Source organism: Arachis ipaensis, chromosome B7 (genome assembly GCF_059453495.1).
Source record: "Arachis ipaensis isolate K30076 ecotype BB chromosome B7, ASM5945349v1, whole genome shotgun sequence".
In the NCBI taxonomy this organism is placed as follows: Eukaryota; Viridiplantae; Streptophyta; class Magnoliopsida; order Fabales; family Fabaceae; genus Arachis; species Arachis ipaensis.
Window position 1 is genome coordinate 24,843,810 of NC_142442.1, and position 27,389 is coordinate 24,871,198.

At 35.1% G+C, this 27,389-nt stretch overlaps 4 protein-coding genes across 5 annotated transcripts; 1 reads left to right on the plus strand and 3 right to left on the minus strand.

The window, feature by feature from the left end:
- The first annotated feature begins 10,326 nt into the window (after positions 1–10,326).
- On the plus strand, positions 10,327–10,959 carry LOC107607025 (uncharacterized). Its single transcript, XM_016309017.2, has 2 exons — positions 10,327–10,536; positions 10,654–10,959. Exons 1-2 carry the CDS (start codon positions 10,327–10,329, stop codon positions 10,957–10,959), a joined length of 516 nt encoding a protein of 171 aa, XP_016164503.2.
- A 5,081-nt stretch (positions 10,960–16,040) lies between these two features.
- On the minus strand, positions 16,041–18,874 carry LOC107609538 (UDP-glycosyltransferase 87A1). 2 transcript variants are annotated; one of them, XM_088493625.1, is made up of 2 exons: positions 18,058–18,874; positions 16,041–17,146 (listed from the first exon to the last, which is right to left on the minus strand). In XM_088493625.1, the coding sequence occupies exons 1-2, from the start codon at positions 18,560–18,562 to the stop codon at positions 16,266–16,268; spliced, it is 1,386 nt and encodes a 461-aa protein (XP_088349751.1). In that variant the 5' UTR covers positions 18,563–18,874; the 3' UTR covers positions 16,041–16,265. The 2 variants fall into 2 exon arrangements, with proteins under 2 accessions (XP_088349751.1, XP_088349752.1); XM_088493626.1 differs by having other exon boundaries at positions 16,041–17,140; positions 18,058–18,810.
- A 2,754-nt stretch (positions 18,875–21,628) lies between these two features.
- On the minus strand, positions 21,629–22,324 carry LOC148550608 (uncharacterized). Its single transcript, XM_088493158.1, has 2 exons — positions 22,301–22,324; positions 21,629–21,940 (listed from the first exon to the last, which is right to left on the minus strand). The coding sequence occupies exons 1-2, from the start codon at positions 22,322–22,324 to the stop codon at positions 21,629–21,631; spliced, it is 336 nt and encodes a 111-aa protein (XP_088349284.1).
- A 2,191-nt stretch (positions 22,325–24,515) lies between these two features.
- On the minus strand, positions 24,516–26,495 carry LOC107608058 (CCT motif family protein). Its single transcript, XM_016309947.3, has 3 exons — positions 25,720–26,495; positions 24,990–25,139; positions 24,516–24,837 (listed from the first exon to the last, which is right to left on the minus strand). The coding sequence occupies exons 1-3, from the start codon at positions 26,284–26,286 to the stop codon at positions 24,814–24,816; spliced, it is 741 nt and encodes a 246-aa protein (XP_016165433.3). The 5' UTR covers positions 26,287–26,495; the 3' UTR covers positions 24,516–24,813.
- Positions 26,496–27,389: the final 894 nt, after the last annotated feature.

The window sequence follows — 27,389 nt, forward strand, 5'->3', positions numbered from 1 at the left end:
GTTTGAAGTCAATGAAGCACCCACTAACGGCCTTCCCATCAACAGGCAGCCTCAACTGATATACCACATCTTGCAGCGTGATTGTGCACTTTTCAAACGACATATGGAAGGTTTGAATCTTAGGACGCCACCTCTCAATAAATGCATTCACCATAGGCTCATCCACCCAGAACCAATGGCTGTTCAGTCTAGCTAAGTGATACAAACCAGTGAACTCCAAATAAGGTATGATCCGGTCATGTAGAGGCATATTTTGTTGCCTTTAACCACTATAAATATACCTAGTTGGTTGCATCAAATGAAAAAAATAAATACACATACACTAATTAGATTTTAAAAGATAAATGACTTACACATAATTTTTTATACAAATGTCCTAATTAGATTTCAAGTATGCAAATGCTTACAGGGAATAATCTATCTAATCTTTCACTGCCGCCAAAAATTACACTAATGTAAGGTGATAAAAAAGATAAAAGACTAACATATAACATTTATACAAATGCCCTATTTATATTTCAAATATACAAATTCTTACAAGGAATAATCTATCTAATCTTTCACTACAACAAAAAATTGCACTGATAAAAGGTGATAAAAAATATAAAGGTCTAACATATAACAAACTATCACCAATATTTCACTCAAACGATAAGTCTTATATTAAAAAAAGCAACTAACCTCATTAATGTTTTCAGCAACGTTAGCAAGACTATTTAATCGGTACAAACAATTTTCTTCTTTCATGACCCCATGAGAATATGGTGCTTGCATGATTCTCTCTCAAAATCTCTCAACCAGAAATATCCCAGCTCACCTGAATAAATAATCCAGTGACTAACCATTGCAATTTTATAATACTACAAACATAAATCGTAACAGTCAGCAGCAAAATTACGTTGCTAGTTTCTTTATAATTCGGGACCGCCAATAGCGGATTATGCATGGTTTTGTTTGCTTGTAAACCGCTGCTGGAAATGGTGGTTTATGAGCATTTAGTGAATTGACTATAATCCGTGATAGGTTGTCACGGTTTAGGGTTTAGGAATATTTGCACGTAATCCGCGACAAAGTATGGTATTTTATATGAAAATGTGTAAAACCTTGTAGGGTGTTGCGGTTTACATGGATTAGGGGTTAGAATCCGAATATAAGCCTTTCAGAATGTTGTATTTCTGTAAATTTTCTCTCCAATTGTTTTATATGTGTATTTTGCCCTAAAAACATATTATATACATATTAAAAATTAACCACTAATAAATAAATCAACACATATTTGTGTATAAATATATATGTAATTTAATTTATTTTTAATGTATATTTTTATATTTTAATATATATTATTGTATACTAGTGTAACTAATTTTGGTGAGTAATTTTAATATGCACCTAGTATAGTTAAAATACGGTTCCACTATACATCCAAGCATTTTTGTCAACCAAGTCTAGCCAAATTGGCCTAAACTCAACAAAAACTAATGCGTAAATCACTCACTTCTTCTTCGCATTCCTTCCTCTTCTTTGTAATACCCTAACATTCAAATCCTAATGCTCGAGTCATAATTCAATGATACTAAGGTGGTACGACTCAAGGTGAAGTTGTAATACATATATTATTAGAATAAATTATTAAAACAAGAAGCCTGAAAAGGGAGTAAAAGAAAATAACGATCGCAAACACACGTATCACATAACAACGCGCTTGAATAAATGGAATAAAAAAAACTCAAGATAAAAAAGGAAGAATATGGTAGGGGAAAATTATATATATATATATATATATATATATATATATATATATATATATATATATATATAGGTATAATAACCAATAGTCACGACCCGCGAAGTTTAGGTCAGATAGGGCTACAGAAGTAAAAACAGTTGATAACAATTTCTATCTCTTCCAAGAATACATCAGAGCCTCTATAGGCAAGTCTTCAAAAGACATATTTACATGTAAATCATTAAAATTTTTCAAAATAAAAGAGAGAGAAAATCTAAACAAAATAAAATACAGAACTCAAGATAACTTTGCTATCTTCCAGACGAACTCCAGCTCACCATGGAGCCCCCAGGATTTGTATCTGAAAAATAATATATATATATATATATATATATGGAATGAGAACCCCCAAGATCATGGGTTCCCAATATGGTAAAAATGGCAAATAAATACAATATTAGGTAACAGGAAATTCACTAAGCAATCTTAAACTTCATGCATTAATATTTTCATCATAAATTCTCACGAATCCCTAATCAAGCAACTCTCCTAGGGAATGCTAGTCTAGTTCACTTTTATTAAAGTTTTCCACCATCCTCCAAACTCCAAAAAAAAAAAAAAACAGCCCTTAGTGTCAACCAACACCAGCATGAGGGACCTCTCAGATATGCAAACATAAGCAAAGCAAACGAATAATACATAAGTAGATTCAAATAAGGCATTTAGCACATAGACATTTAATTATGCACAATTAAACAAGCCAAGACAAGAATAGTAAGCCCAAACAATTCAGTCAAATGCAAAATGATGTATGCCTGTTCTATGGCCGATGATATCATCTGTCAGTTATACAGCCAAATCCGACATGTCCGGTAGCGAATCCTGGACAGGAACACCACAACACAGAGCAAGTGAGACCAAACCGCAATCCTTGTATCTTACCCACGTAATCCGGAGCAAGGGGGACAACTTCAACCCTTGTCTTTTACCCAGGCGGTGTTACAATTCTCAACCCAGAGCAAGTGTGATTAAACTCAACCCTTGCATCTTACCCGATGTCTCAAACCTTTACCTGGAGAAAGTGGACGACGCCATTACATCTTATCCGGTGTTTTAACCCTTTACCCGGAGCAAGTGGACAAAGTTATTGCATCTTACCCGGTGGTATTTCTCAATCAAATCCATTCTTATTATCAAATCCATTTTCAATATCATTCCACTTCACTTAAAATTCATAATTAAAATCAATCCTCATCATTCTTCATTCTCATAGCCAACCTCATCATCCTCAATCAAATTCAATCATTATTATTCCTCTCATTATATTTAATACATCTCTCCTTAATACCAAACTAACTCCCTCAATAGGTTTGCTCTTCTTCTTAAACTTAACACTAGATATTGGACCTTAAATAGGGGTTACGAAAGTTTACAAGTTTGCCAAAAAGGTCAAATAGTTAAAAAACAAAATTTTGTGTGAAAAATAGAGCTTGTGCGTACGCATCATTGCTGTGCGTACGCCCGCACCAGAACGAATTCCCAGCGTGTGCGTACGCACAACTTGTAAAGATCATAGGGTGTGTGTGTGCACACCCCTCGTGCATATGCACAAGTCTCAACACACACTCTACTCTGTGCGTACGCACGATAGTGTGCATGGGCACACAACCAGAAATTCTAGTTTTCTGCAACATCACAAAGTTCAATTTTTTATACCTAATTTCCAACATTTATAGCTTTCTCTATGAAACTCCTTTTCCTTCATCTTTAAACCGTTTTAAAGTTCTCATAATCATCTTTAATTCAAGACAAAGTTCACCTCAAATCCAAACTCTGAGGGCCAAGTTATGACCCGCTGAAGTTGGTTAAAATTCTATTTTTATCAAATTTGCATAAAGACTCATTTTGACCAATTCTTCAATTTAATTCAATTCCAACCACTTTCTTACCATTCCTAAGCCTTCCAAACTTTCAATCATCAACTTCAAACTATTCCAAACATAACCAAACCAAATTCTAATTCATTCATTACCAAATATTACATGCTCAATCACATAATTATCATCTCAAACTCATGCTTAGTCATTCAACACATTTCATCAACTTACCAAACTTAACTTTCAAGGTCTCAGGCTTAGCATTTATCAATTCAATGCAACTTTATACGAACACACATTTAACATCCAAATGTCAATTTCAACAATGCATCAATTACACGTACCAATTCCATTCAATTACACAATTCAAACTTATTCCTAGGGGCATCTAGCCTAAGATTTTATGCCACATTACATGGTATTTAAATGAAACTTAAATTGTACCTCTAGGAAGTTAAGATCAACCTTCAATTTGCAGATTTCACCAATATTAAATTCCAACCTTTACTTCCACCAAACTCAAGCACCACCAAAGCTCAATACAATGCCTCGAATACGCAATCTACACTGATTTCACATAATATACACAATACTAAAAAACTAGGGCTTCATAAAACTTCATAAACACAGGGAGAACGTAGCCCTTATCTTTACCTATTGATCCTTAGGGTGAAACCTAACAATTACTCAAGCTAGATGACACCTAAACTATCAAAACCATGAAAAACTAAATAACCCCAAGCCAAAATGCAAATTCAAAGAGAAAGAAAAACTGTGCAAGAAATACAAAGTTTTTTTTACCACTTTGTTCAGACAGAAACAAAGAGGGTTCCAAGACGAATGCATGGTCGCAAACAACTTGCCAATCGGAGCTACGAATTGAAAGTTATGGGCAAATGAAATTTGAGAGTGATAAGGGTTTGGCCAAAGTAGCGCTTAATTGTGGTTGGGGCATTCCTTCTTTTTGATGACTTGCTTTAACCCGTACATAGCTTTTCTCAATTCTGACACATAATCGTAATCAGCGTGAGCTTTGCCTTGTCCTTGTGGCTGCTCCATGTCACTTTCTCGACTGAAATCTCCATATAAGAAAGCAGCATTAGGGTCGACTCAAGCAAGAGTTACAGTTACAATCTGACCTAGTTACAGTGTAACAATAAAGTAAGCCTTAATTAAAACAAAGAGAAAGTTCTTTGCTAAAGAAAAGTTTGCTATAACATCTCTGTTAAGCACCTCTATTCACTGGTTTTGTTTTGGTTCTCTTCCTCATCAGCATTGAAATGAAATGGGGAAGGGGGAGATGGTTGATTTGCAAGCTTATAAGTGGGTTTATGTAAGTGGGCTTAGGCCCACTTGGACCTGGTTCAATTGGTTTAGTCTTTGGTCCAATTTCGGGCCAAAATCTTTAAAATTAGTGTTTTAATTCGTATTTTAAATAGTTTTACTTCTCTAGATTATAAAATTTAATTTTCTACTCCCTTTGGCTCATGATTAACTTATTAGTTAATTATTTATTAATTTACAGGGTTTTACATTCTTCGTGCATTTCTCCTATCATCGTTCTTTTCTTGTTGCATTTTTTTCCTCCTCCTCCTCCTCTTCCTTTTAGTTGTTGCAATATTTTTTTATTTTTTCTTTGTTTTTTTCTTGTTAAAAATATGAAATAAGAAGAATTATGAATAGGTGAAATAGAAAGGAGAAGATAAAGAAAAAAAGAAGATGATGATGATTAAGGTTCTGAAAATTAGACCAATCATTGAACTGCTCTAGTGACTAGTTCATTGGTTTACTAGTCTAACTGGTTTAACCGTGATTTAATCGGAATAACTATTTTATGATAAAATAATAAATAAAATATAAATAAATATACTAAGATTAACAAAAATGAACAAGATTTAACTAAGATTAACAAAATTTTCAATATAATTTTAACAAGTCAGCACAATAATAACATGCTTCAACAAAGATTAATAAAGTTTTCAATCCAATTTTAACAAAATTAGCACAATGATTAACAACAGAAAAAAAAGCAATGAATAAGAAAACATAGGCAATTTATCATCAAGAAACTTTAACAAAATTTAAAGTTATGAACAGTGTTTCAGTAATACAAATAGTGCAATTTTTACCAAACAACAAGCCAATAATAGAGTTATTAATTTAAAAGTGATCATCAAGCACAAGTAATATGCAAAATCAATCAACAAAGAACAAACACTAAGTACTCATTGAGCATTCAAGAAAAAGAAAGTAATAAAGGAACATTTAAAACATAGCAACAACACAACACCAATAGGAACATTTAAACAAAGGATTTAGATCCTCTAAAGTTTGAATTTTACTTTAGAGAGTAAAGTGTGATCTCTCACCATTTATTTTATAGGTGGGATGGTGCGTACGAATCTCCACACCTTCGTACAACAGTACCAACAAGTGCACTGGGTCGTCCAAGTAATACCTGAGCGAGTCAAGGTCGATCCCACTAGGATTGTGGTTTGAAGCAAGCTATGGTTATCTTGCAGGTCTTAGTCAGGCAGATCAGAAGGTTGATAGATAAATATTTATGAGATTATTATAATAGGGTGCTAATACTTTAAAGATAGAGTTGAGGATTGGAGTTGCTTTGCCTTTCTGAATTAACTCCGGTATTACTGCTCTCTTTGTTTGTAAGTGATTTCTTCAATGGCAGGCTGTATGTGATTGACACTGGTTTGAGCAGCTGCCAATACTCCTCCAGATCTAAACCCCAGGTTTAGTGCGGATCCATTCTGATTGAGGGTGAAGCTCATACAGTTCATTCTCCTTAATGATCTTACTCAAAACGCCACAGACAAGGTCAGATCTTCCGGATCAGAGAATGCTGCACCTTGGGTTCTAGCCTCTACCACAGAGACCCTGATCTCCCCGAAAATCGGCTGAATTGATATCTCGAGAAGTCCCCAACGAAGTCGTTGATTAGCCGTCTGAGAGACGTATATTCAAGCTGGTGGTTCATCATTGTCCGATGAAAGACGCACTTTGAACCCATGTAGAATGTGATAACCTTATGTCAGTTCAACGCATTCATATTGATGAAGAATGAATATACATCTTAGAATTAATCAAACACAGATCGAAGAGAAACAGTAACACTTTTATTAATTCATAGGACTCAGCAGGGCTCCTCCCCTCAACCTAGGAGGTTTAGAAACTTATACTGATGTAAAACACAAGGTAAAACTCAAAAATAGCATAAAAAGGTTTGAATTACATAAATATAATCCCTTAAATACTAAATAAATGACTAGTAAGGGTAAAATAGTCTATTTAGTGCTAAAATCCACATCTGGGGTCCACTTGGTGAGTATTTGGGCCGAGCTTTGATGAGATCCACGTGCTATGAGGTCTCTGGGCATGGAATGCCAGCTAGGGGGTCCTCTTTGGGCGTTTGTACATTGGTCTCTGCTCTTTTGGGCGCTGGACACCTAGAAGGGGGCAGGAAGCTGGCGTTGGACGCCAGTTTTGGGCCTTCTAATCCGAAGCAAAGTATGGGCTATTATATATTTCTGGAAAGCTCTGGAAGTCAGCTTTCCATAGCCATTGAGAGCGCTCCATTTGGACTTCTGTAGCTCCAAAAAAGCTCTTCTAAATGCAAGGAGGTCAGATCCGGACAGCATCTGTAGTGCTTTCTCTGTCTCTGAATCATACTTCTGCTCCAGCTCCTCCATTTCAGCAAGAAAATACCTGAAATTGCACAAAAACACAAAAACTCACAGTAAAATTCAAAAATGTGAATTTAACACTAAAACCTATAAAAACTTAATAAAAACTAAATAAAATATACTAAAAACTATATGAAAATGATGCCAAAAAGCGTATAAAATATCCGCTCATCATGGGACCAAGAATATATATGAGAGAGAAACTATTCAAGGGTATAAGATCACACTTTACCCTCTAAAGTAAAAATTTAAAATTTAGAGGATCCAAATTCTTAAACAAAAACCACAAAAAAATACCCAAGAATCACCATTGCAGAAAATAATAACTTAATACGTGTATGCTCAAAGAATCAAAGACTAAGCTTTGACAAACACACTGAGAAAGGAAAGAACACACAAATAAACGAACCTTCAATCACAGCTTAAACTAAAATTCACAATCCCCTCAAATTGAAGCAGCAATCAATTTGAAAAGGAAAACATCAAAAACAAAGATGACCCATTATTTCTTCCCTCACAAAAGGCTGATCATAATGAATAAGTAGAAACTCATGCTTCAGCAGCAAGATTTCAGCATAAATTTAATAATGATTAACAAGATTTTCAGTTGATCACAATTTTAGCAAGATTTCAGCACAATTTATACAATGATTAACAAGCTTTTTCCAAAGATTAACAAGAAAAAAAGCACAGCAGTGAACTAACCATTCAATAATTCAATTAAATGCAAGAAACCAAGGCAAAGAACAAAGAACGAAAAAAAATAAAGCCCTTCGTTCGGAGCGGAAGGTCAGAAGCGCGACGAAAACCAAGCAACAAGCACCATGACGGAGGCAGCAGAAGCGTGGTTGAGCAAACCAAGAGAAGACCGCGGACATCGAGCTCGAGGAAGAAGCTGCACTTGGTGAACGAGGAGATGAGTTGGAGACTTCGAGCTCGACGCCCAGACAAAGACGGTGGTGATGAGCATGACGAACAGCGGCAGAAGAGAGGCTGAGCAGACGAAGATTAACGACTGATGGCGAGCTCAAGGAAGAAGATTCGATTGTTGAATGAGGAAGAAGCGCGGACGACCGGACGAAGATGGATGAGCACGACGGGCAGCGGCAGTAAGTCTCACTCCTTGCGGTAGTGGGGGAGGCTACTACTAGGGTTTCTTTTTTTTTGGTTTTTCATGGTATCCCTCAGTCCGGTAAGCCAAGGACTAATCCGCCGCGGTACTGAGCTCCATTTAAGAGTTTGCCGCTGGCCAATGGATAGCTGCATGCACAAGGCGGGGTTCGAACCCTCGACACTTGTTTAAGCAGACTAGTGAGCTAATCACTAGACCAACCCAACTTGGTTAGGGTTTCTTTTTTGTTTTGGGAAAAATCCAAAAAAGTTCGTTTGAGGAGAATCAGAGAATGAAGATTGAAGACTTAAGGAGTGAACCTGCTTACAAAACGACGCTGTTTCTTGAAACCGGTCGGGTTTTGATTCAATTCGCTTGTAAATAGTTTTTTTTTTTTTGCGGTTTCAAGGACTAGACCGAACCACAGAGACGTCCAATTCACCGTTGGACCAGTCCAATTAGTCGGTTCGGTCCGATTTTTAGAACCATGATGATGATGAAAAAGAAAGGGAGAATGAAGAATTTTGAAATGTGCATAATTTATCTAAAAAAATAACACTAAATTTTTTAACTATAACATAAGAAATTTCTTAATTTTAACTCTAAAATTTTTTAACGGTAATATAGAAATCCAAAAAAATATAGAAATATTAACAAAAGATATAATTTTTTTATTATTCTTATTTATTTTTTGTAATTATATTTTTTAAATTTTTGTATAAAAAATAATAATAAATTAAATTTTTTTATAATTTATTTTTTATATTTAAGTTATTATTAAATAAAATATAAAAATTCTAATTTTTATATTTTTGTCTTTTAAATCTTGCTCTTAGTATCCTAAACTGTCCATAACAAAACGCCGCTATCCAGACATACTTGTACTTTCTAAGTTTCTATTACTTCAAGTTACAAGTTACCATTCATAATTTCACAGTAGATTCATGGTGACCAAGAAGAAATTGACGAAAAGGCCATTGGACTATTAGATATTGGTACTGTAAAAGACACTCGAAATTGATATTTTTAAGTTCTTGCATATTTAAATTTCGTCACTGCAATAGTTTAACTTACTTTGGATAGTTTTACTACCACAAGCAAAAATTATCCTAATTGCCTAACAAAAAAGGAAATATTGTCCTAATTTAATTTCAAGGACAATAATGCTTATTTCCTTAAATTAGTAGTCCCTAAAAAAAGTCATCCAAATCAGTTAGAGCATATCCACCATTATGTTGAAGCTTTCTTGGTCTTCATTTCCCTTCCAATGTCACTGATCAAATTCCTAAGGATAATTCTATGATAAAGACCTTTTTACGTTCAGAAAATAAAAAGATCTATGAACAAAAAATAATATTGATTTGAGCATTATTTTCGAAAAAGATCTTTTTTTTAATGATTTTTTAAAAGTTTTTTTACAAAAATAGAAGTGATTTTATATTTGAATATTTCATGTAAAAATATTATTTTATTTATCAATTATGTTTAGATAAAATAAGATAAAATTATTTTTTTGTTTATTTATTATGTGAAAAACATCTTTTTTTAAGAAAAAAATCTTTAAAAAAAAAGATGCAAATTAGAGCTTTTCGAAAAAGATGTTTTATATTTTTATTTTTTTAGTATTTTTACTTTTACTATTAAAAATTTGGGGTTAACCACCAATTATTCCCCCGGATTTTCTAAACGCTGACAATAATGCCCTTCACTTTTATTATCGACAAAAATATCGTTGGATAATTTAAAAACGTGCACCAAATGCCCGTCCGGCAAGTGATGCCTTCTCCGTTGACGGAAGTGTGTGATGTGGCAAATGGAAAAGCTTGTGTGGCAAACGAAAAGCTTACCTGGACCCGTTCCCAAATTTCCTAATTCAATTACCCTAATTCCCAATTGCAAAATGAGAACGTGATGCATCTGAATAGCCGTTCAACCATGGATGCAGCAGGTATGATGAAGCGAAGGTCTGCATCAATGGTAGAAGGCGGCAACGATAGGTGCGAAGACTCTGGTTCGAAGCAGTATGACGGTATGTGTCGTTGTTCTCTTGCTGTTGTTGCTCTGAGATCGAAGACGAATGCTAACCCAGGGAGGTGGTTCCTTCGGTGCCCACTATGGAAGGTAAGCATGACTAGGTTTTGGCCTCTAATGGGTCTTTGTAGTTATTCCTGTTTTAATGTATTTTGCACGTTATGATTGATTTGTTCTTCATGGGTTTTCAATTTGTGTTCTTGACAGAATAAAAATCAGGATTGCAAATATTTTCAATGGATTGATGAATTGAAAGAGCAAGACATGGTTGAAGAGGTGGAATATTCTTGGAACCACAAACCCAGGTTATCTTCAGGTGGAAAACTCAAACAGAAGAGCACTAGGAAGCTGTCCGAATCAGTGGAGTATGAGGACATAGATCCCCTGGTGCTACCTGTTCTTACAAAAGAATTGAAGGAGAAATTAAGGAGGATTGAAATTCTTCTAATCATGATGTGCATTGGGGTTGCAATTGGTGTCTTCATCAATTTCTTTGCTCTGTTTAAGAACTGAGTTGAACTAATGTTAAATAGTGGATGAAGAGTAAATGTGAATGATTAGTGTGTATTTTGATAACTGTGAATGTGCCAAATTTGGTTGAAATAGGGAATGACAACTCTTGTATTGTGTTTTCATGGAACCTGATGTGTATTAAGAGTGTAGCAAATTATTCAACTATAAATTTGATGAGAACCTGATGTCAGTTGTGTTTTGCAAAGTGCAGTAAAACCAAATAGAATACTTGTAGTACAAACTTGGTAATTAACATTTAAATGTACTATATCTGATCACATTGACCATAACAGGTTACATAACGTTTATAACAATCCCCAAAAAGTAAATAAACATTCTCTGTAATTCAAGCATAACCTGTGATCAAGTGACAATGTTGCAATGACATAAGGAAAATCTACCACAAAAAGTACTTAACAGAGTCAAACACAACTTAGTTCAATATATCTGAAAACAACTTAAACAAGTCAGCTGAAAAGCTCATTAACACTCAAAACAAAGGATTCCTAAATCAGTTCTACAATGTCAAAAGACACTAATACAACACATTCATCATGGCTTCTTCTTTTGTTTTTGTGAAAGCTTTAAAGGTGCAGGTGTAGGCATGAATTCCATGAATCTCTTTGTGGTACCCTTGCTTGCTGCACTCATTGTTTGGTGAGAAACCAATGAGGGAGCACTGGAGCTAGAATTTGGCACATGCACTTGGGCTGAAGTATTGGGCTTCACATGAATATTGGACCTTCCAGCCACATTGGGCCTGACCTGTGGTGGTCTAAAAGGTACATTGGGCCTTACTGAGGTAGCCTTTGGAGTGGGAGCAGCAGCCACACTGGACCTGACCTATGGTAGCCTAATTGGATCATGTGCTAGTGCAATAGTAGATGGTGGTCTCATAATGGGGATCTTTGCCCTAGCACTAGATGCACCCCTCCTCACAAGTCTTGGAGCAGCAGCTACAGCACCAGCAACCTTTGGTGGAGCTGACTTGTTGATAGTGGTGGTTGAAGCAGATGCTGCTACAGGATCTGATTCCAACCCTTGGGCTTGCTACAAATTCAACACATAAATTCCAGAAGTCTGTGTATGTTGCAGAAAAAACAAGTACAAAGGTGTTAACATTGAAGCTAACCTCCATATCAGTTTGAGATTGGGGGTGCCCTTGTGTAACTTGTTGTTCATCAGCTGCCTCAAGAGTCTCCTCATAGTACATTTCTTGCTCTCTATCTGATATATCAGCAGCATCTTCTTGTTCATTTGCTGCTTCTGATGCAGTTTCGGCTGCTTGACTAGTATCTCTCCTAAGACTTTTTTTCTTCTCTTTACATGTCCTTGCATTATGTCCTTGCTGCAGCATATACAATAGGTTAGCACATATTTAGAATACAAATTAACAAGTCATGTATACACTGATTTCAAGTACAAAACTAATGGGTTACTATCAAGTGAGGTGTTTACCTTTTTGCACCACTTACAAGTAGTTTGACCATACTTTCGCGGCATTTTGTATTGGCTATTACCCGGACGCTCAGATTCATGACGTGCTCTCTTTTTTGTAGGTCTTCCGATTGGTCTTTTGTACGAAGGAGGTAGACAAGGATAACCTTCATAGTCACCCCAATACTCTTCACTGGGTACAGAGTTAATGTGAAACTGATATGCCCTGTTGTAGTGCTCCATGCACAACCAGTGATGCACATAGTCCTCAGGCCGGTGATTCTTCCTTTGGATAGCAGCCACTCCATGACAACAGGACAATCCAGTCAGTTGCCACTTTCTGCAGGTACATGTTCTTTCTGGTGTGTTAACAGTAACCCTGTGTCCATGTCTCCTCACCTCAAATAAGTTATGCTCATCATCCCCAACCCACTGGGCCTCCCAGTAATTACCTTCTGCCAGAAATAAATTACAAGTATCCATACATATCCTGTCAATGTTGCTAACAGTATCCCCAGAATATTGCAAACCATCCTTTTGATTGCTTTTTAACCTACCCATGTGGTGCATCACAAATGTTATGAGTGCTGACATCTGAAATTTCAAGCAGAAAAAATACACATTTTAATACTAGTACAACACCAATCAACTACTAAAATTGTTCATCCAAAACAGAAAAAAATTAACCTGACTAAACCCTAAACCAATGCAATACAGCAAACAAGGCATGCATCAAGTGACAAAATTTTAATGCCCGAAAATCCAAATTGTCACATATTTAGTTGCCATTTTTTTCCCATCAAAGACTATATAGCCACAGAAACATGAACGAAGACAAAGTTCCTAATGGCAAAGAGGCAGAGATATTACGGGTACCTTGTTAGATGAACAACCACCAACATGCGACAATGTCTCTCCAAACCAGCGTTGCGGCGACGATGGGCTGACGATGGTCTTCGACAGTGACTTGAAGAGGAGAAGATGGAGAGGCTACTATGACTCCAGTGTTAACTATTTTACTCTTTCACAGTGTTAAAATCTTTTAACTTCTTAAAGCATTAGTTGAAATTAGGTTATTAATTAGGAATTAGGGTAATTGAATTAGGAAATTTGGGAACGGGTCCAGGTAAGCTTTCCATTTGCCACACAAGCTTTTCCGTTTGTCACATCACACACTTCCGTCAACGGAGAAGGCATCACTTGCCAGACGTGCATTTGGTGCACGTTTTTAAATTATCCAACGATATTTTTGTCGATAATAAAAGTGAGGGGCATTATTGTTAGCGTTTACAAAATTCGGGGGTATAATTGGTGGTTAACCCTAAAAATTTTTCAAATACATTAAAAAATAAAAAAAATCTTTTTTTATTGAAAAAATATTTTTTTTTCTAATTGTCTATTAAAGAAAATCGTCTATTTGACTATTTAGTTACTATAACATGTCTCGGTCTGTAAACCTCTACTCCAACCTTGCAATTTCATCTCTATTAGCAAATGAATTTACCTTAACATCCTCCTTCACCCTCGTGCTAAGCTTCCAATCCTCCACTATAATCTTACTATCCAATGGCTGGTCAAAAACAATAGGGAAGGTTAGAAAAGGAATTCCACAAAAGACACCTTCTTTGTTGAATAATTCTACCCACATGTGACCAAAACCCAACAATAGCATTATGATACAACACTGTCAATTGGTCACACCATGGCACCACTAGTCCCATTTATTTTCCCATAAATTTGGTCCAACCTTGAAGGCTTGAAGCCTCACCACGTCCAAACCAAAGGAAATCTAACACCATTACTTTCACTCATTCCAAATCCAATCTCTTCAATTTGAGCACCTGAAACCGAAAAAGCACTCCCTTGTGAGATTTAAAGTACAGAACCATTCGGTTGGAAATCTAGCCACGCCAAGTGTGTGTGTGGCTATTATAATTGTCCTTGTTTATGTCTTAATGGCTGAAATAAGGTATGGTAGGGCCACTAGTGTAAACTGACAGTGGGAATTCTGCTTTTAGAGCATCAATGGTCTGAGGCTCGAGCCCGTAAATGAAAGTGAACAAAAGGTACTGTACTGTGTGGACCCATTTGACACCTTTCAAGGACAATTCCATTGTTTGGTTGCATCTATGGCTGCCATCGTTTAAAGGAAAATCAGCATGCCATGTGAAGGAAATCCCAGGGATGTAGTCCTTACGTTTGTCACCCTCTTCTGAACTTGCATCTCAATAATATTGCTCTTAATTTTCGTGGAGTTTGTCTTATTTGATTGTTATTCATCGAGTGTATTGATAGATTGCACTACCATGAAGTTGGTCGTTGCTAAAAGTTTATTAAGTCTGATCTCTGGTCAAACAACAAAATTTGGGAGACCCGCATTTGTCTTCATTATGACTCATAATCTCACGTGCAATTGTCTTTACGTGAAATTTTGTTGAAAATTGTTAAATGATTATTTAGTTAAACTTATCAAATCATTTAATAGTTTTTTAACTCTCAACTTCACCTAAAGATAAAAGATAAATGCATGTGAGTTTTTATTTTTCACCTATACCAAATATATTCCGCTTGCCAAGAAGAAGTGAAAGGCAGCACCTATGCTAATTCAACAAGCAGTTCAATGTTGGTTCATATTCGTAACTGTCTAATATAAGCAGTTTTCGTTCTTGATTTAGTTTCTTGCAATTGCTATGGGTGCTACATGTGAGATGTTACCCTGAATGGTTTACAAGTTCATATTGATGTGCAGATACAACTTCTCATTGTCAAATGGAGAGGCCATAAGCACTCCAGAATCGTTTATTGTAAAAATATATACCTATTGATTTATTATAGAAGAGAATTATTTTTGGGTATGTTTTAGTTGAGAAGTCAGAACTTTATGCTAAAATAATTTATTAGGATCTTGGATTTATAAGCTAAATGTATATTTTGATATCCATTCGGTTGACTCTATTTAGTTAAACAGGTTTTTAATTTAAATCAATAAAAAGTAAATATTTCCACACATGCGTAAAAGAAAAAGTTGTTAATTAGGCAGCTAATGTTATTTTGCAATACCTTGATGCGTAAACACAATACAAAGTATTTCGTTATAGATATAGCTCCTGCGAAATGAACCTATTTTTGTGAAACATTGTCTCATTTCACAAGAGGTTGCAAAATGAGTAGAATGTTTGTGTGTCTCAAACTGTAATGAAGGATTGCAAATTAGGGGAGTCTTTGTGTGTGACGCCAAGTGGAGGGTGCGAAATAAGTGGGAATTTTATTATCCACTGGCCTGATTAAGTGATTATACATGAAACAATTCGCAAAGGACTAAGCAAGTTTCATTTTTATCACATTTAGAAGAGTTGAAAAGACTCGAGTGAGAAAGTCCTCAGTAAAAGGGGAGAAAAGAGCAAGAAACAGAAAATAGCATCAAAATTAAGGCAAAAACTAGGCTAAGCAAACCCAATTGGGTAGATGTAGTATCGCATATTTCTGTATTTTTTCATTTCAAAGTTAGAGTAGAAGTTTTACTTTTTAACTAAATAACTTGTACATTTGATATGGTATGATTACTACTTCAAACTTAATCAGGATATGTAGGTACAAGTGCTACTTCACATCAGTATATGCATAAAGTCTAGATATTAGCCTCATTGACACACAGAAATCATAATGCTGTACTATATCTGCAAACTTCAAACTGCTAATGCAGAATGACAAATACAGCTAACAGAATATCCAAGTTCACTTGTGTGGCATTTTACAATGTCAAATACATCCAAATTTGCAATTGGTATAAGAATAGAGTCTCCAATTCAGACCTTAGTTTAACACCATTGCTTTATGTGACTACGGAGGCAGAGATGCATTTTCATTTTTCAATCCACTAATGGCCTTGAAATGTCTCTTAGAAATGCATCTAGGTTCCCATCAGATGATCCACCATTCGCAACTGCTCTGTGACACATACCCTTAAGTTCTCTTGCCCTCTCTCTGATTTTAATTCCCTCTCTGCTCTCAAGATCCATAAACCTCTTAACCAGTTCCTCTATCTTTTCCTTTGCCAACAGCTTATCACTCCCCAAATTTGATGTCTCTACCTTCCACCCATTCTTCCACTCATCTACAATTTGGCTGCTGTTGGGAACTTGATCCAAGAAAAGAGGGAATGTAAGCATCGGCACGCCGGCATACAGGGCTTCTAGTGTGGAATTCCATCCACAATGGCTCCAGAATCCACCTATGGAAGGATGAGTCAACACCTTCAATTGGTCACACCATGGCACCACCATACCCTTTTCTCCACACTTGTCTTTCATCCGAGAAGCTTCTGCCCGAGCCACCCAGAGGTAGCGAATTCCACTGCTGTTTAGCGCTTCGGCGATTTCATCCATTTGGGTACTAGACAATAAGAGGAAACTGCCCAGAGAAATGTATAACACTGATTGAGGTGGTTGAGAATCTAGCCAATTTGCATAGTCAGGGCTATGATCACCAATGTTATAATCTTCTCTTAGCTCCAAATAAGGTATGGCAGGGCCAATAGGATAGACTGGAAAAGAGTATATAGCTTTCAGAGAATCAATTATTTCTGGTTCTAACTCTTGGACTGTGGTGAGTAGAAGGTAATTTGCTATTGGAACCTTTGAGATACACTCCATTGCAAGCTGCATGACTTGGTCATCATTCTGATGTAACACCGTTTCAATGTCTGCCAAATGAGCTGAAGAAATTCCTGGGATGTTCTCAGCTTCTGCATCTTCATGAATCATGAATTGAAACCACACAGATTAGACATACAGCAATCATAAATAGGTGCATGAATATCACATTCCACTTGCACAGTCTTTGAACTATATGTAAGGAGAAAATCTCACGTTGATATAGATCTCCCATTCTTTCTATAATTGGTAATAGATTAGATTGTTGCTAGTAGTCTCCAATAAAATACAGAAGTTTTGCATGATCTAATTTATTAAGGTGTTCTGAGAACGTGTCTAACATCTGTACAGCAAAATATAGGAAGGCAACTTACAATTCATCTAATTTTACCTCGCTCAATATTTCTTGTTTATTTTTTTTCTCAAGGAAAACATTAGCGTTATTCTTTCCATTGGAAAAAAATGAAAGGAGAAAACAAAAATTTCAAAATTGAGAAAATTTTTAAAATACAGTCATTGTACTTCAAAGAAAAAAATACTAAATAACCAGAATTTTTGCTGAAAATTTGATGCTAGAATAAAGTGACAACATCACAAAAACTTGATAAAAAGCGAGCTTCACGATTTCGTCGCTTCTTATCAATTTAATCATCACCATAATTTCTAACGAAAATTCTTATAATCTTTTGATTATATAGCACTACTCAAAATTGCAAGTTTTCTCAATGTTCTAAAAATTATATTCAAGTTCAACCATTAATCATCTAATTTGAATATTCTATAGTTCAGTTGCGATTTAATCCCGATTCAACAGAAAAATCTCACTAGTAAAACAATCAAATCATGAATAAAAATAGCGGCAGTTTAATTTCTGATTCAATATTCCACTTTGTAAAAATATACTAGTCTATTGCGATCATTAATATACCTAGCCCAAAAATTATTAATATAACTAGCGCAAAAAAAAAAAAAAATTAAATTAAGAACGTCTGTAAACCATTCTCATTACCTAGAGAAGTAGCCACCAAATTCTGCTGTCGTGCAAACACATCAAGGTGATGCAGCATCGAGTAAAACGACGCTGACATAGTCCAAAACGCAGCCACCGGAATATTCCTTCGCTTCGCAACGGCTACGGGCCACCGCAGCTCCACACACCCGACGATTGCGCTCACCGGCGGCTCAAGCCGGTCCAGAAGCTCCTCAAATGGCGCTTCCATCTTGGTCATCGTGGCTTCATAGAACGCCGGAAAATCAACGGCTTTCAGGCGCTCCGGCGGCACCACGTTGGGTATGGTGGCGAAGCGAACCGAGTCGGGCTTGGGCTCGCTGGCGATGTATCCGAGCCACTCTTCAGTGACGACGAAGGTGATGAGGATGCTTTTCGGTTGTCGTGATGCTAGGGTTTTGCAGAGGTTCATCATGGGATTGATGTGGCCCCTTCCCGGAAACGGCATCGCCACCACGTGGCACGTGTTCGTTCGGCCATCACCACCGGCTCCGGAGGTGTGCATCGCCGGTTAACCAGAGAAGTAGGTAAGTGAGCGTGTTATTTGTGTAGCCAGTAAAGAGTGCAGCATAGTTTGGTTCAAAGATGGTTTAATGAATGATTGATCTGTTTGGTTTATATTTTAATCTGAGTTGGGAGATTACTTTACTTCCATTTAGAAGAAACAATTATGGTCCGGCTATACATCGAACTGATTTTGTCAAAACCAAGTCCAAGTTGACCGAACTCAAACAACAATATTCATGTTCGTGTGAATCATACATTTTTCTTTTTCGCTTTTTATTTCAGTATTTCACGCACTTTTTTTTTTCTTCCCGTTCTTCTTCAGCATTGTTCTTTTATTGATGTTGTGCTGCTGTATTTTTTTATTTTTTTTCGAGTAATTATTGCAGTAATTTTTATTTTTTTTGGTTTGATTTTTTATTTTATTTTTATTAAAAAAATAAAATAAAAAAATTAATAAAAAACTTAATTTTGATGCATTATTAATGTAAAATCCTTTTATATGTAATAATTATTTTATATTAATTACATGAATGATCATTAAAAAAACAGTTATAATTATATAATTGTATAAAATATTTTATATTATCGTTGTATCGATAAAAATGCAAAACAAAAAAAAGATAAAAAGGAGGAGGAGGGAAATTCTCGTATCATTTTTAATTGTTGTGATAAGGATTATGATGTGAATGTTTAGGGGTGTCTGCGGTGCAGTTTGGTTCGATTTTTCAGAGAAAAGTCATCCAATTCGATCATCTAATTAAATTACGGTTCGGTTTGGTTCGGTTTTTTATCAAGGCTATTCGAATCAAACCAAACCAATTAAAATCGATTTGGTTTGATTCGGTTTGTTCGGTTTTTTCAATCAATTAAAAAAAAATACTACCATACTATTTCACAAAGTCATAACATTGAAATCGACAAACACAAATACACAATAGCTAACAAAGTCTTGATCTAATGAAATTTATCGACAAAAGAAATTCAAATATGACAATTAAAGAAGTTTAATAGTTCAACAGTCAACACAACTGAAAATAAAAAATAAATTGTCATTAAAAGATGGCAAAGTTATGGTGTCTTCTCCAACAAAACAGCTTAACTTCTTAATGCAAACCAACTTGAAATAAAAAAGCAGTTACTTAATAGTTAACAACAACAACAACAACAACAACAACAACAACAACAACAACAATAATAATATAAAGAGAACAATTCATACCATAACAAGATATACTCAATCAGACTCAACACCAGAATCTTTTTCATTAGGATCAGGAGTGGGTGCAACTTCTACAAAATATATAAAACAAGAAACAATCATAACAAATAATATATATTAATAAAACTAGATTAAAATAAAGAAAATTATAAGTCGAAACTTAACCATACCTAATTCCAACTTCTCTAATTCCTCGATGAATTCATCAAGGACAAGTTTTGGAGAATTTCGGAGCCAATTTTGTGTACAAATTAACGCTTCAGTTGTCATCGGAGTTAGAGAACTCCTATAATTATTCAACACCCTCCCTCCAGTACTAAATGCCGATTCTGAAGCAACTGTGGAAACTGGCATGGCTAAGACGTCTCTTGCAATCTACCCAAGAATTGGATATTTAGTGGAATTCACTTTCCACCAATTTAGAATGTCAAATTGCACGCCACTTTTCTCTAATGCCTCCATAAAATATAACTCCACCTCATTCTTGTTAACACTCTCATTGAATTCCATTTCCTTCTCAAATTCCATAGCAAAAGAAGTTTCATGTGCCTCAAGCTCTTGTGTGCCAATTTCAGGAGGATATTGCCGACTAGATCTTTGATAGTTACCACCAAACAGCCTATAGCTATCAAACATCTTGAAAAGCGCATTTTCTCAACCATGCCTGAAAGCACCGTATCTAAGCTTCCCATCCAATGCTTAAGTGTAGACAATATTTTACAAAAGTCATTAAAGTGTTGAAAAGATGTCACAAACGTTGAACCAGAAACTTTATTGCTTACATCATAAAATATTTTTAAAAACTTGACAAAATGTCTTGCATTTTCCCAATCCTCAAACTTAAGGATCCCACCAGCCATCATAGCATATTCAGAATCTCTCTCCCTCAATCGTTTAAACGATTTTTGAAACTTCAAGCACTTTCAAGCATTAAAAAGGTATAGTTTCACTTGGTAGGAACATCTAAATGGATAGTGCCTTTTTCTAGAATTCTAACTTCCTTAATCATAGTTTTAAACCTCTCAGTACGACTTGGTGATGCACGGACATGCCAAACTGCATTTCTAATCTTTAAAATTGACTCATGCATTTCTCTTAACCCATCATTCACAACGAGATTTAAAATATGAGCACAACATCTAACATGTAAAAACTCTCCCCTTCATGGATGTGAGTTCCAATCCTCCATTCTATTTTTCAAGTAAGAAAGTGCAATATCATTTGAACTAGCATTATCAACAGTGATAGAAAAAACCCGAAATATCTCCCAGCTCAACAAATATCTTTCAATCTTCCTACCAATTGTTTCCCCATGTGATTCTTGATAGCACAAAAATTCAAGACTCTTTTTTTGCAGTTTTCAATTAGCATCAATGTAATGAGCAGTAAGGCAAAGATAGTTCAAGTTTTGCACAGATGACCAACAATCAGTTGTCAAACAAACATTTTGATTTGGTTGAGAGAAAACAGACTTAAACTTAATTTTTTCATTCAAATAAAGCTTCCAACAATCCCTAGCAACTGTGAGCCTTCCAGGAATTGGAAACTTGGGTTGCAAACAACTCGTATAATAACGAAAACCCTTCCGTCAACATGCGAAAAAGGCAATTCATCAACAATAATCATTCTAGCAAGCGCTTGTCTACAACGATCAACATCAAATGACACGGCAGAAAGTGAACTACCTATCCCTTTCCTATCATCTTTTATCACATCTTGAAAACAAAGAATCTTTTGGGTAGGATCTAATGCCTCCTTCGGAAATTTTTTGCATTGCGACAACAAGTGATTTTTCATGTTACTAGTGCCATTTTTATGTGTATCAGAAGCATAACTAGCCCCACATCAATTACATTCATCTCTAGGGTACTGTGGATTACTAGTTTCATCTTTAGTAAAGTGATCCCATGTCCAAGACTTGGGTCTACAAGGTTTTCTCTTACCTTCATCGGTCTCAGTTTCAACGGAGTCATCAACGGGAGCTTCTTCAACAGGCCGCCTTTTCCCTCGGCCTCTACTAGCAAGCTTCCTTGTGTTTCTATGAGGAGCTGGCACAGCAGGCAATGCACTCGGAGATCTGATGCTTGTTGATTCATTCAGAAGATGAACTGGCGGCAATCCGGTGTTGCCCATATTCTCACTTGAACTGACGTCAAACTACATAAACAAATACAATAAATCAAGAACAGAAATACAACAACAAATAAATTAAAACCCAGCAATAAACTGAACAATAAATCAATAACCAGCAATACCAAATTACCAACAATAAACTGAACAATAAACTGATCTCAATAAACTGAACAATAAATCAATAACCAGCAATACCAAATTACCAACAATAAACTGAATAATAATATGAAAAATAAACTGAACAATAAACTGATTTCAATAAACTGAACAATAAATCAATAACCAGCAACAATAAAATAATTCAACAATACCAAGTTACCAACATTACCTGACAAACAGCAAGTAGCAACAATGCATCAATAAATAGCAATTGGTAAACATTACCTGAATCGGTGGCTCGGGTTCCATATTGACTTGAATCGGTGGCTGGGTGGGAGACTGGGAGGTGCTGTGTTGAACTGTTGATCGTGGCCAGAACCCAGAAACGTTGCTGGGTGGTGGCGTCTCACTGGCGTGGTGCTGTGCTGGCCTGTTGGGTCAGTGGGTGGTGGCGTGGTGCTGGCCTGATGGGTCAGTGGGTGCTGCGCACCTGTTGTGCGAGCTGGTTGTGGCTACCTGGCTAGGGCTTCGTGTTCGTGGTGCACCGGCGATGGGGATCTCTGCTCTATCTGTGAAGAGGAAGGCTTCGGTGTTGGGACTTGGGAGGAAGACTTCGAGGTTGTGGGAGGAATGTGGGTGCCGCCGGCCTCGAAACTCAAGGACGTGGGTGGATGGGTGCGCATAGGGTGAGATTGTGAGAAGAGAGAGCTAGGTTAGGTTTTGATTAAGGGTTAGGGACGCGTAGTAGTAGCATTCGTTTGGGGATCGGGGGGGGGGGGGGGGTGGGGGCCTGGGGGGTGGTTGGTATTTTTTAGGGTTTTTTTTCAAATTGGTTTGGTTCGATTCGGTTAGGGTTTTCATGGTCAGAACTGAAAACCGAACCGAACCGTAAAGAAACAACAAAACAAGTTTTTTTTTTTTCGATTTTTTCAGTTTTCGATTTATTCGATTTTTGGTTATTTTGGTTCGGTTCGTCGGTTTAGTTCGGTCCAGATCGATTTTGAATATCCCTATGAATGTCCATTTATTATGGGCGGCTCACACATTCTCAAAAATGAATTATATTAAAGAGATTTAAAAATGTAAACATTTCACTTATATAAATAGTGAAGCATAATTGTACATTAGTACACTACAATAACAAATAAAAATTCTCTCTTTCTATATCTCTCTGAGTCTTAAGTTGAAATATATATATATATATATATATATATATATATATATATATATATAATTACTTCTAGTAAATATATTAATTACTTCTATTATTATAGTGAGATAATTATATTAGTAAATATTAATACTAGAGTCTTCTATTTACACTTTTTATATTTATTATATCTTATTTATTTATTTATTTTACAATACGTTATCAGCACGAGACTCTGATCAAATTTTAGGAAGACTCAGGTAATAAATTTTCATTATATCGAAGCTTTCTCATCTTGAATTTAATGTTCTTGATATATCTGGAAACAACTATTTATCATGGATATTAAATGCTAAAATCCATCTTGATTCAATGGATCTTAGAAATATCATTAAAGCTGAAAATAATAGATCCCAGAAGGATAAAGCCAAAGCCATGATCTTTCTTCGTCGTCATCTTGACTTTTGAATTGTCAACACTGTTATATCTGCAATTACGGCCACTGCAAGAGTTTAAATTTTTTATTTATGATTTTGAATGTGTTTTAGAAATATTTTGTGTATCACTTCATAATTTTAAATGTGTTACAATTATTTTTTAATGATTAAATTTAAAGTTTAGATTTATAATTTTAGATGTGTTTCAAAAACATTTTCTGTATAAGTTAATAATTTTAGATGTGTTACAATTGAAAAAGAAATTATGGTCACTCTAAAAAAAAAGCGGAGGACGAGATAGAAGAATAGAAGAAAGAAGAAAATCGTGTTAGAGAGAGAAAAAGAACGTAAAAAAAGGAAACAATAACTAACTATGAAGTGGGTAGAAAATTAGAAAAATTTTAATTTTTAAAATTTAAATTAATCTTAATTATAAATATATATCTAAAAATTAAAAATATATTTTAATTAAAAAATAATTAAATAATATTAAAAGCTGACGAAAAACTGAACAAGTAATATTTTCCTAAACATAAGATATCAGCAAAACCAAACTGTTCTATTATTATACATTTATAGTGTAAGCTTTTCTAGTTTTCTTGTTGGGTTTTGTATTTACAGTATTCATGCTTATTAAATTAACTCAGAAAATATCAAGCCCACCCCGCCCCCCTCTTTTTTTTCTTGTCGATTTCGAAATTAAATATATGCTTTTCATGTAAAATAGGGGGGGGGGGGTGGGGGGAATAAAAATCGGAGGTCAATTCGATTTTCTACATAAGAGCCATGCAATGTGCCCATTTAGCGAACCTTTTGATGTAAAGTCCATCACTAAGTGACAATTTCAGGCCATGCTTTAAAAAATGCACAAAAGGGTAAAGAGACACCAAAAGGAACACAAAATGGAAGTTAATGACGAAACTGGTGGACCTCACCAATACAAAGTCCACCAAACATTAAAATTTCCCCAAACTAAATAATTTTCATTAGTTGAAAAAGGACAACAAAGTATTTGGACCAGAAATTAGGAGCATATATATTTTATATTTTTCTTTTTCCAAATTAATATGAATTGCAAAGAAGATGATAATAATTAGAATGGATAAATACAAGAATATTTCATTTAGAACCAATTAAAATAATTGTACGACTTGTCATCTTAGATATTTATGAAAGATATTTTTGGAGTTGCCAAAGTGGGATCTTCTATGTCAATGTCTCTTCACAAAGCGACCCTACAAACCAAAAATATCAAGAAAAAAAAGAAAAAAAAAAAAACCTGTTCCTCATCAGAAAACAAAAAAGTGCCCAAATTGCAAATTTATAACCAATAGAAGAGAAGCAAATAAATAACATGGGAAAAAAAAATTGAAATTCAAAAAGTGACCTTGATTCTTGGTCTTTTATCTGCGTTTAGTTTCCGAACTTGGTATCTTATCTTCTTGGAGAACAATCTGTTCTGGCGCTTCTCTTTGTACCTTAGAACACTTGCTTCCCTTCTTGTTCTTTCTTCTTCTAATACTGGCACTTCTCCCATCTAAGCACAATATTCATGAGGCTAATACTATCTAATTAACAAAATAATAAGAGTATAATAATTATGAAAATATGTTCTAAGAATTCATTTGCAAGTGAGAATTTAATAATAATAATAATAATAATAATAATAATAATAATAATAATAATTGTATCACTCTTAATTAAAACATTTAGATCAAATAAGTGAATAACAACATCTTAATTGCTAAAATCAAGTGAAACAGCCCAAAATTTTGAAACAACATAAAATGTTTTATCAAAGAAAGAAGATCAAATTAAATTTCAACCAAAAAAGAAACGCTAATAATCATATATCATTAGAGAGTTACAATATAGAAATCTGAACATGAACTATAATAATTATGATTATTTCAGAGAAATACTCACAGTAATTATATTCTAAAGTTATCTTAGGAAAACATCAATAATGACAAGATATGTTTGAACTCAAAATTATGAGTGAATCCAAACATATTCTACACATAAACTTGCAAACATACCTTCACGAAAAAACAGTGAAAAACAAATATGAAGATTAAGGAGAAGCTTAAGGGAGTGAAGAAGATGAGAAGACTAACATAGTAGTAGCCATTGTTGGTGGTTGCCAATGAAAGTGAGTAGTCATCAGCCCAAAGAGAGCCACGGTCAGACCAAGCATCCAAAACCTCTTGATAGTTCAAATTCAAATTCAAAGCCACCATCTTTTCATCTTCCACTTCCCAAAACCCAACATTATTGTTATTACTTTCTTCTTCCCTCTTTACTACCATTTTCTTCACCTCCTCCTCCATTAGGCACTTGTTATTATTGCTTACTACCTTCAATTCATTTTCTGCTTCTGGGAATCGATGATGATCCTCCTCCCATTCCATGAAATCCCAACGAAGCTCTTCATCATCGCCACTACAACTAGTTACCATTCCCTGCTGTGGAGATGGTAACAACTTTTGTTCTTCTTCTTCTTCTTCTTCAACGTCCAAGACTCCTTCAAGTTGCTCCAAGATACTGAATTCTTCATCATCATTATCATGGTATAGTAGTTGGTGGTTATTGGAAAAGGGTAATATGGAGGAGGAGAAAGTAGCTTCTGGCACTTCTTGTTCTTCCTCTTTCTTTGGACTTCTAAGCAGTGAAGTGTATCTCATCTTATCTCTGAAAACGGCTGTTTCTCTTTCTCTATCCTTCCGTGTTTTTGTGTGTCTCCTCTTCAATTTCTATTTGCATAATAATGCATTACACTGATGTTTGTCTATATCTATATCTATATATATATGACTACTATAATTATAAAAACTATCTTTTTAGGGGGGTCAAATGATAACACACTATCTCAATATTTGGCAAATTTATCAATATGCTGTCAGCCAGAGGAATGTTACATTAATAATAATACGAGGAATACTAGGGACCAGCAACTTTTGTGATTTGTAATCATCAAATAGCTATTAATAATAGTTTTAATGGTGTGAGATTTCATCAAATAGCTTATCAAAGTTGCTGGTCCCTAAACTTTTCCTAATAATAATAATAATAATAATAATAATAATAATAATAATAATAATATAACCTCTAACAAGAAGAATAAACATGGTCAATTAGTGGAGGAAATAGATAATCCACATATGTATATGTATGGAAGGATAAATAGACATATGGAAAAGTATAAACTAACTCTATATATAGCCAACTTAATATAGCAGTTAATTTTTTAAAAAATCCTAATTTTAAAATTTAAAACACCTAAATATGCACCAACTATTCAAAAAGTCCTGATTTTAAAATTTTAAAATCTAAAATACGCTTCTTCTTCACCTTTCTTCTCATAGTCATAGTGGAATGCTTCCCTGCTGTTGTCACTGCAACCTTGGTGGGCCGGTCTTTTCGTAACTCCCATAAATGTGGCGGTCGCTGCGTTTGTGCTTCCCCAACCATGTTTTGGAGCTTCTTTGTCGCCGAGTTGCGTATTCCTTGATTCCAGATGTGTCGCCTCCACTACTTGTTGTTTCTCATGGATGAGTGGTTAGTGGCAACTCTCCATCAAAATTAGTCACGTTGAACGCAACCCAGAACTCTCCTGTGTTCTCATATGTGGATTTGGATCACAATCAATTTTGCAGCGTCAATAACTTCATCAATTGATGGAGACTCGAAATTAGTCTCTTTGTGAATTATCCTTCTGTTGAAGACAATGTTGATGGCGTTAATCTTATTCTTTGTCAACATAATGATCATGTAAGTTAGTTTAAAT

Excerpts from the sequence above, each read along its gene's own strand:
- LOC107608058 (XM_016309947.3), bottom strand. The coding sequence starts at position 26,286 with ATGAGATACACTTCACTGCTTAGAAGTCCAAAGAAAGAGGAAGAACAA. Across the intron at positions 25,140-25,719 it reads CCAACAATGGCTACTACTAT|ATGGGAGAAGTGCCAGTATT; the intron begins GTTAGTCTTCTC and ends TATTGTGCTTAG. Across the intron at positions 24,838-24,989 it reads ATAAAAGACCAAGAATCAAG|GGTCGCTTTGTGAAGAGACA; the intron begins GTCACTTTTTGA and ends TTTGGTTTGTAG.
- LOC107607025 (XM_016309017.2), top strand. The coding sequence starts at position 10,327 with ATGCATCTGAATAGCCGTTCAACCATGGATGCAGCAGGTATGATGAAG. Across the intron at positions 10,537-10,653 it reads TTCGGTGCCCACTATGGAAG|AATAAAAATCAGGATTGCAA; the intron begins GTAAGCATGACT and ends TGTTCTTGACAG.
- LOC148550608 (XM_088493158.1), bottom strand. The coding sequence starts at position 22,324 with ATGGAACCCGAGCCACCGATTCAG. Across the intron at positions 21,941-22,300 it reads AACCCGAGCCACCGATTCAG|TTTGACGTCAGTTCAAGTGA; the intron begins GTAATGTTTACC and ends TTGTTTATGTAG.
- LOC107609538 (XM_088493625.1), bottom strand. The coding sequence starts at position 18,562 with ATGCACACCTCCGGAGCCGGTGGTGATGGCCGAACGAACACGTGCCAC. Across the intron at positions 17,147-18,057 it reads TTTGGTGGCTACTTCTCTAG|ATGCAGAAGCTGAGAACATC; the intron begins GTAATGAGAATG and ends TGATTCATGAAG.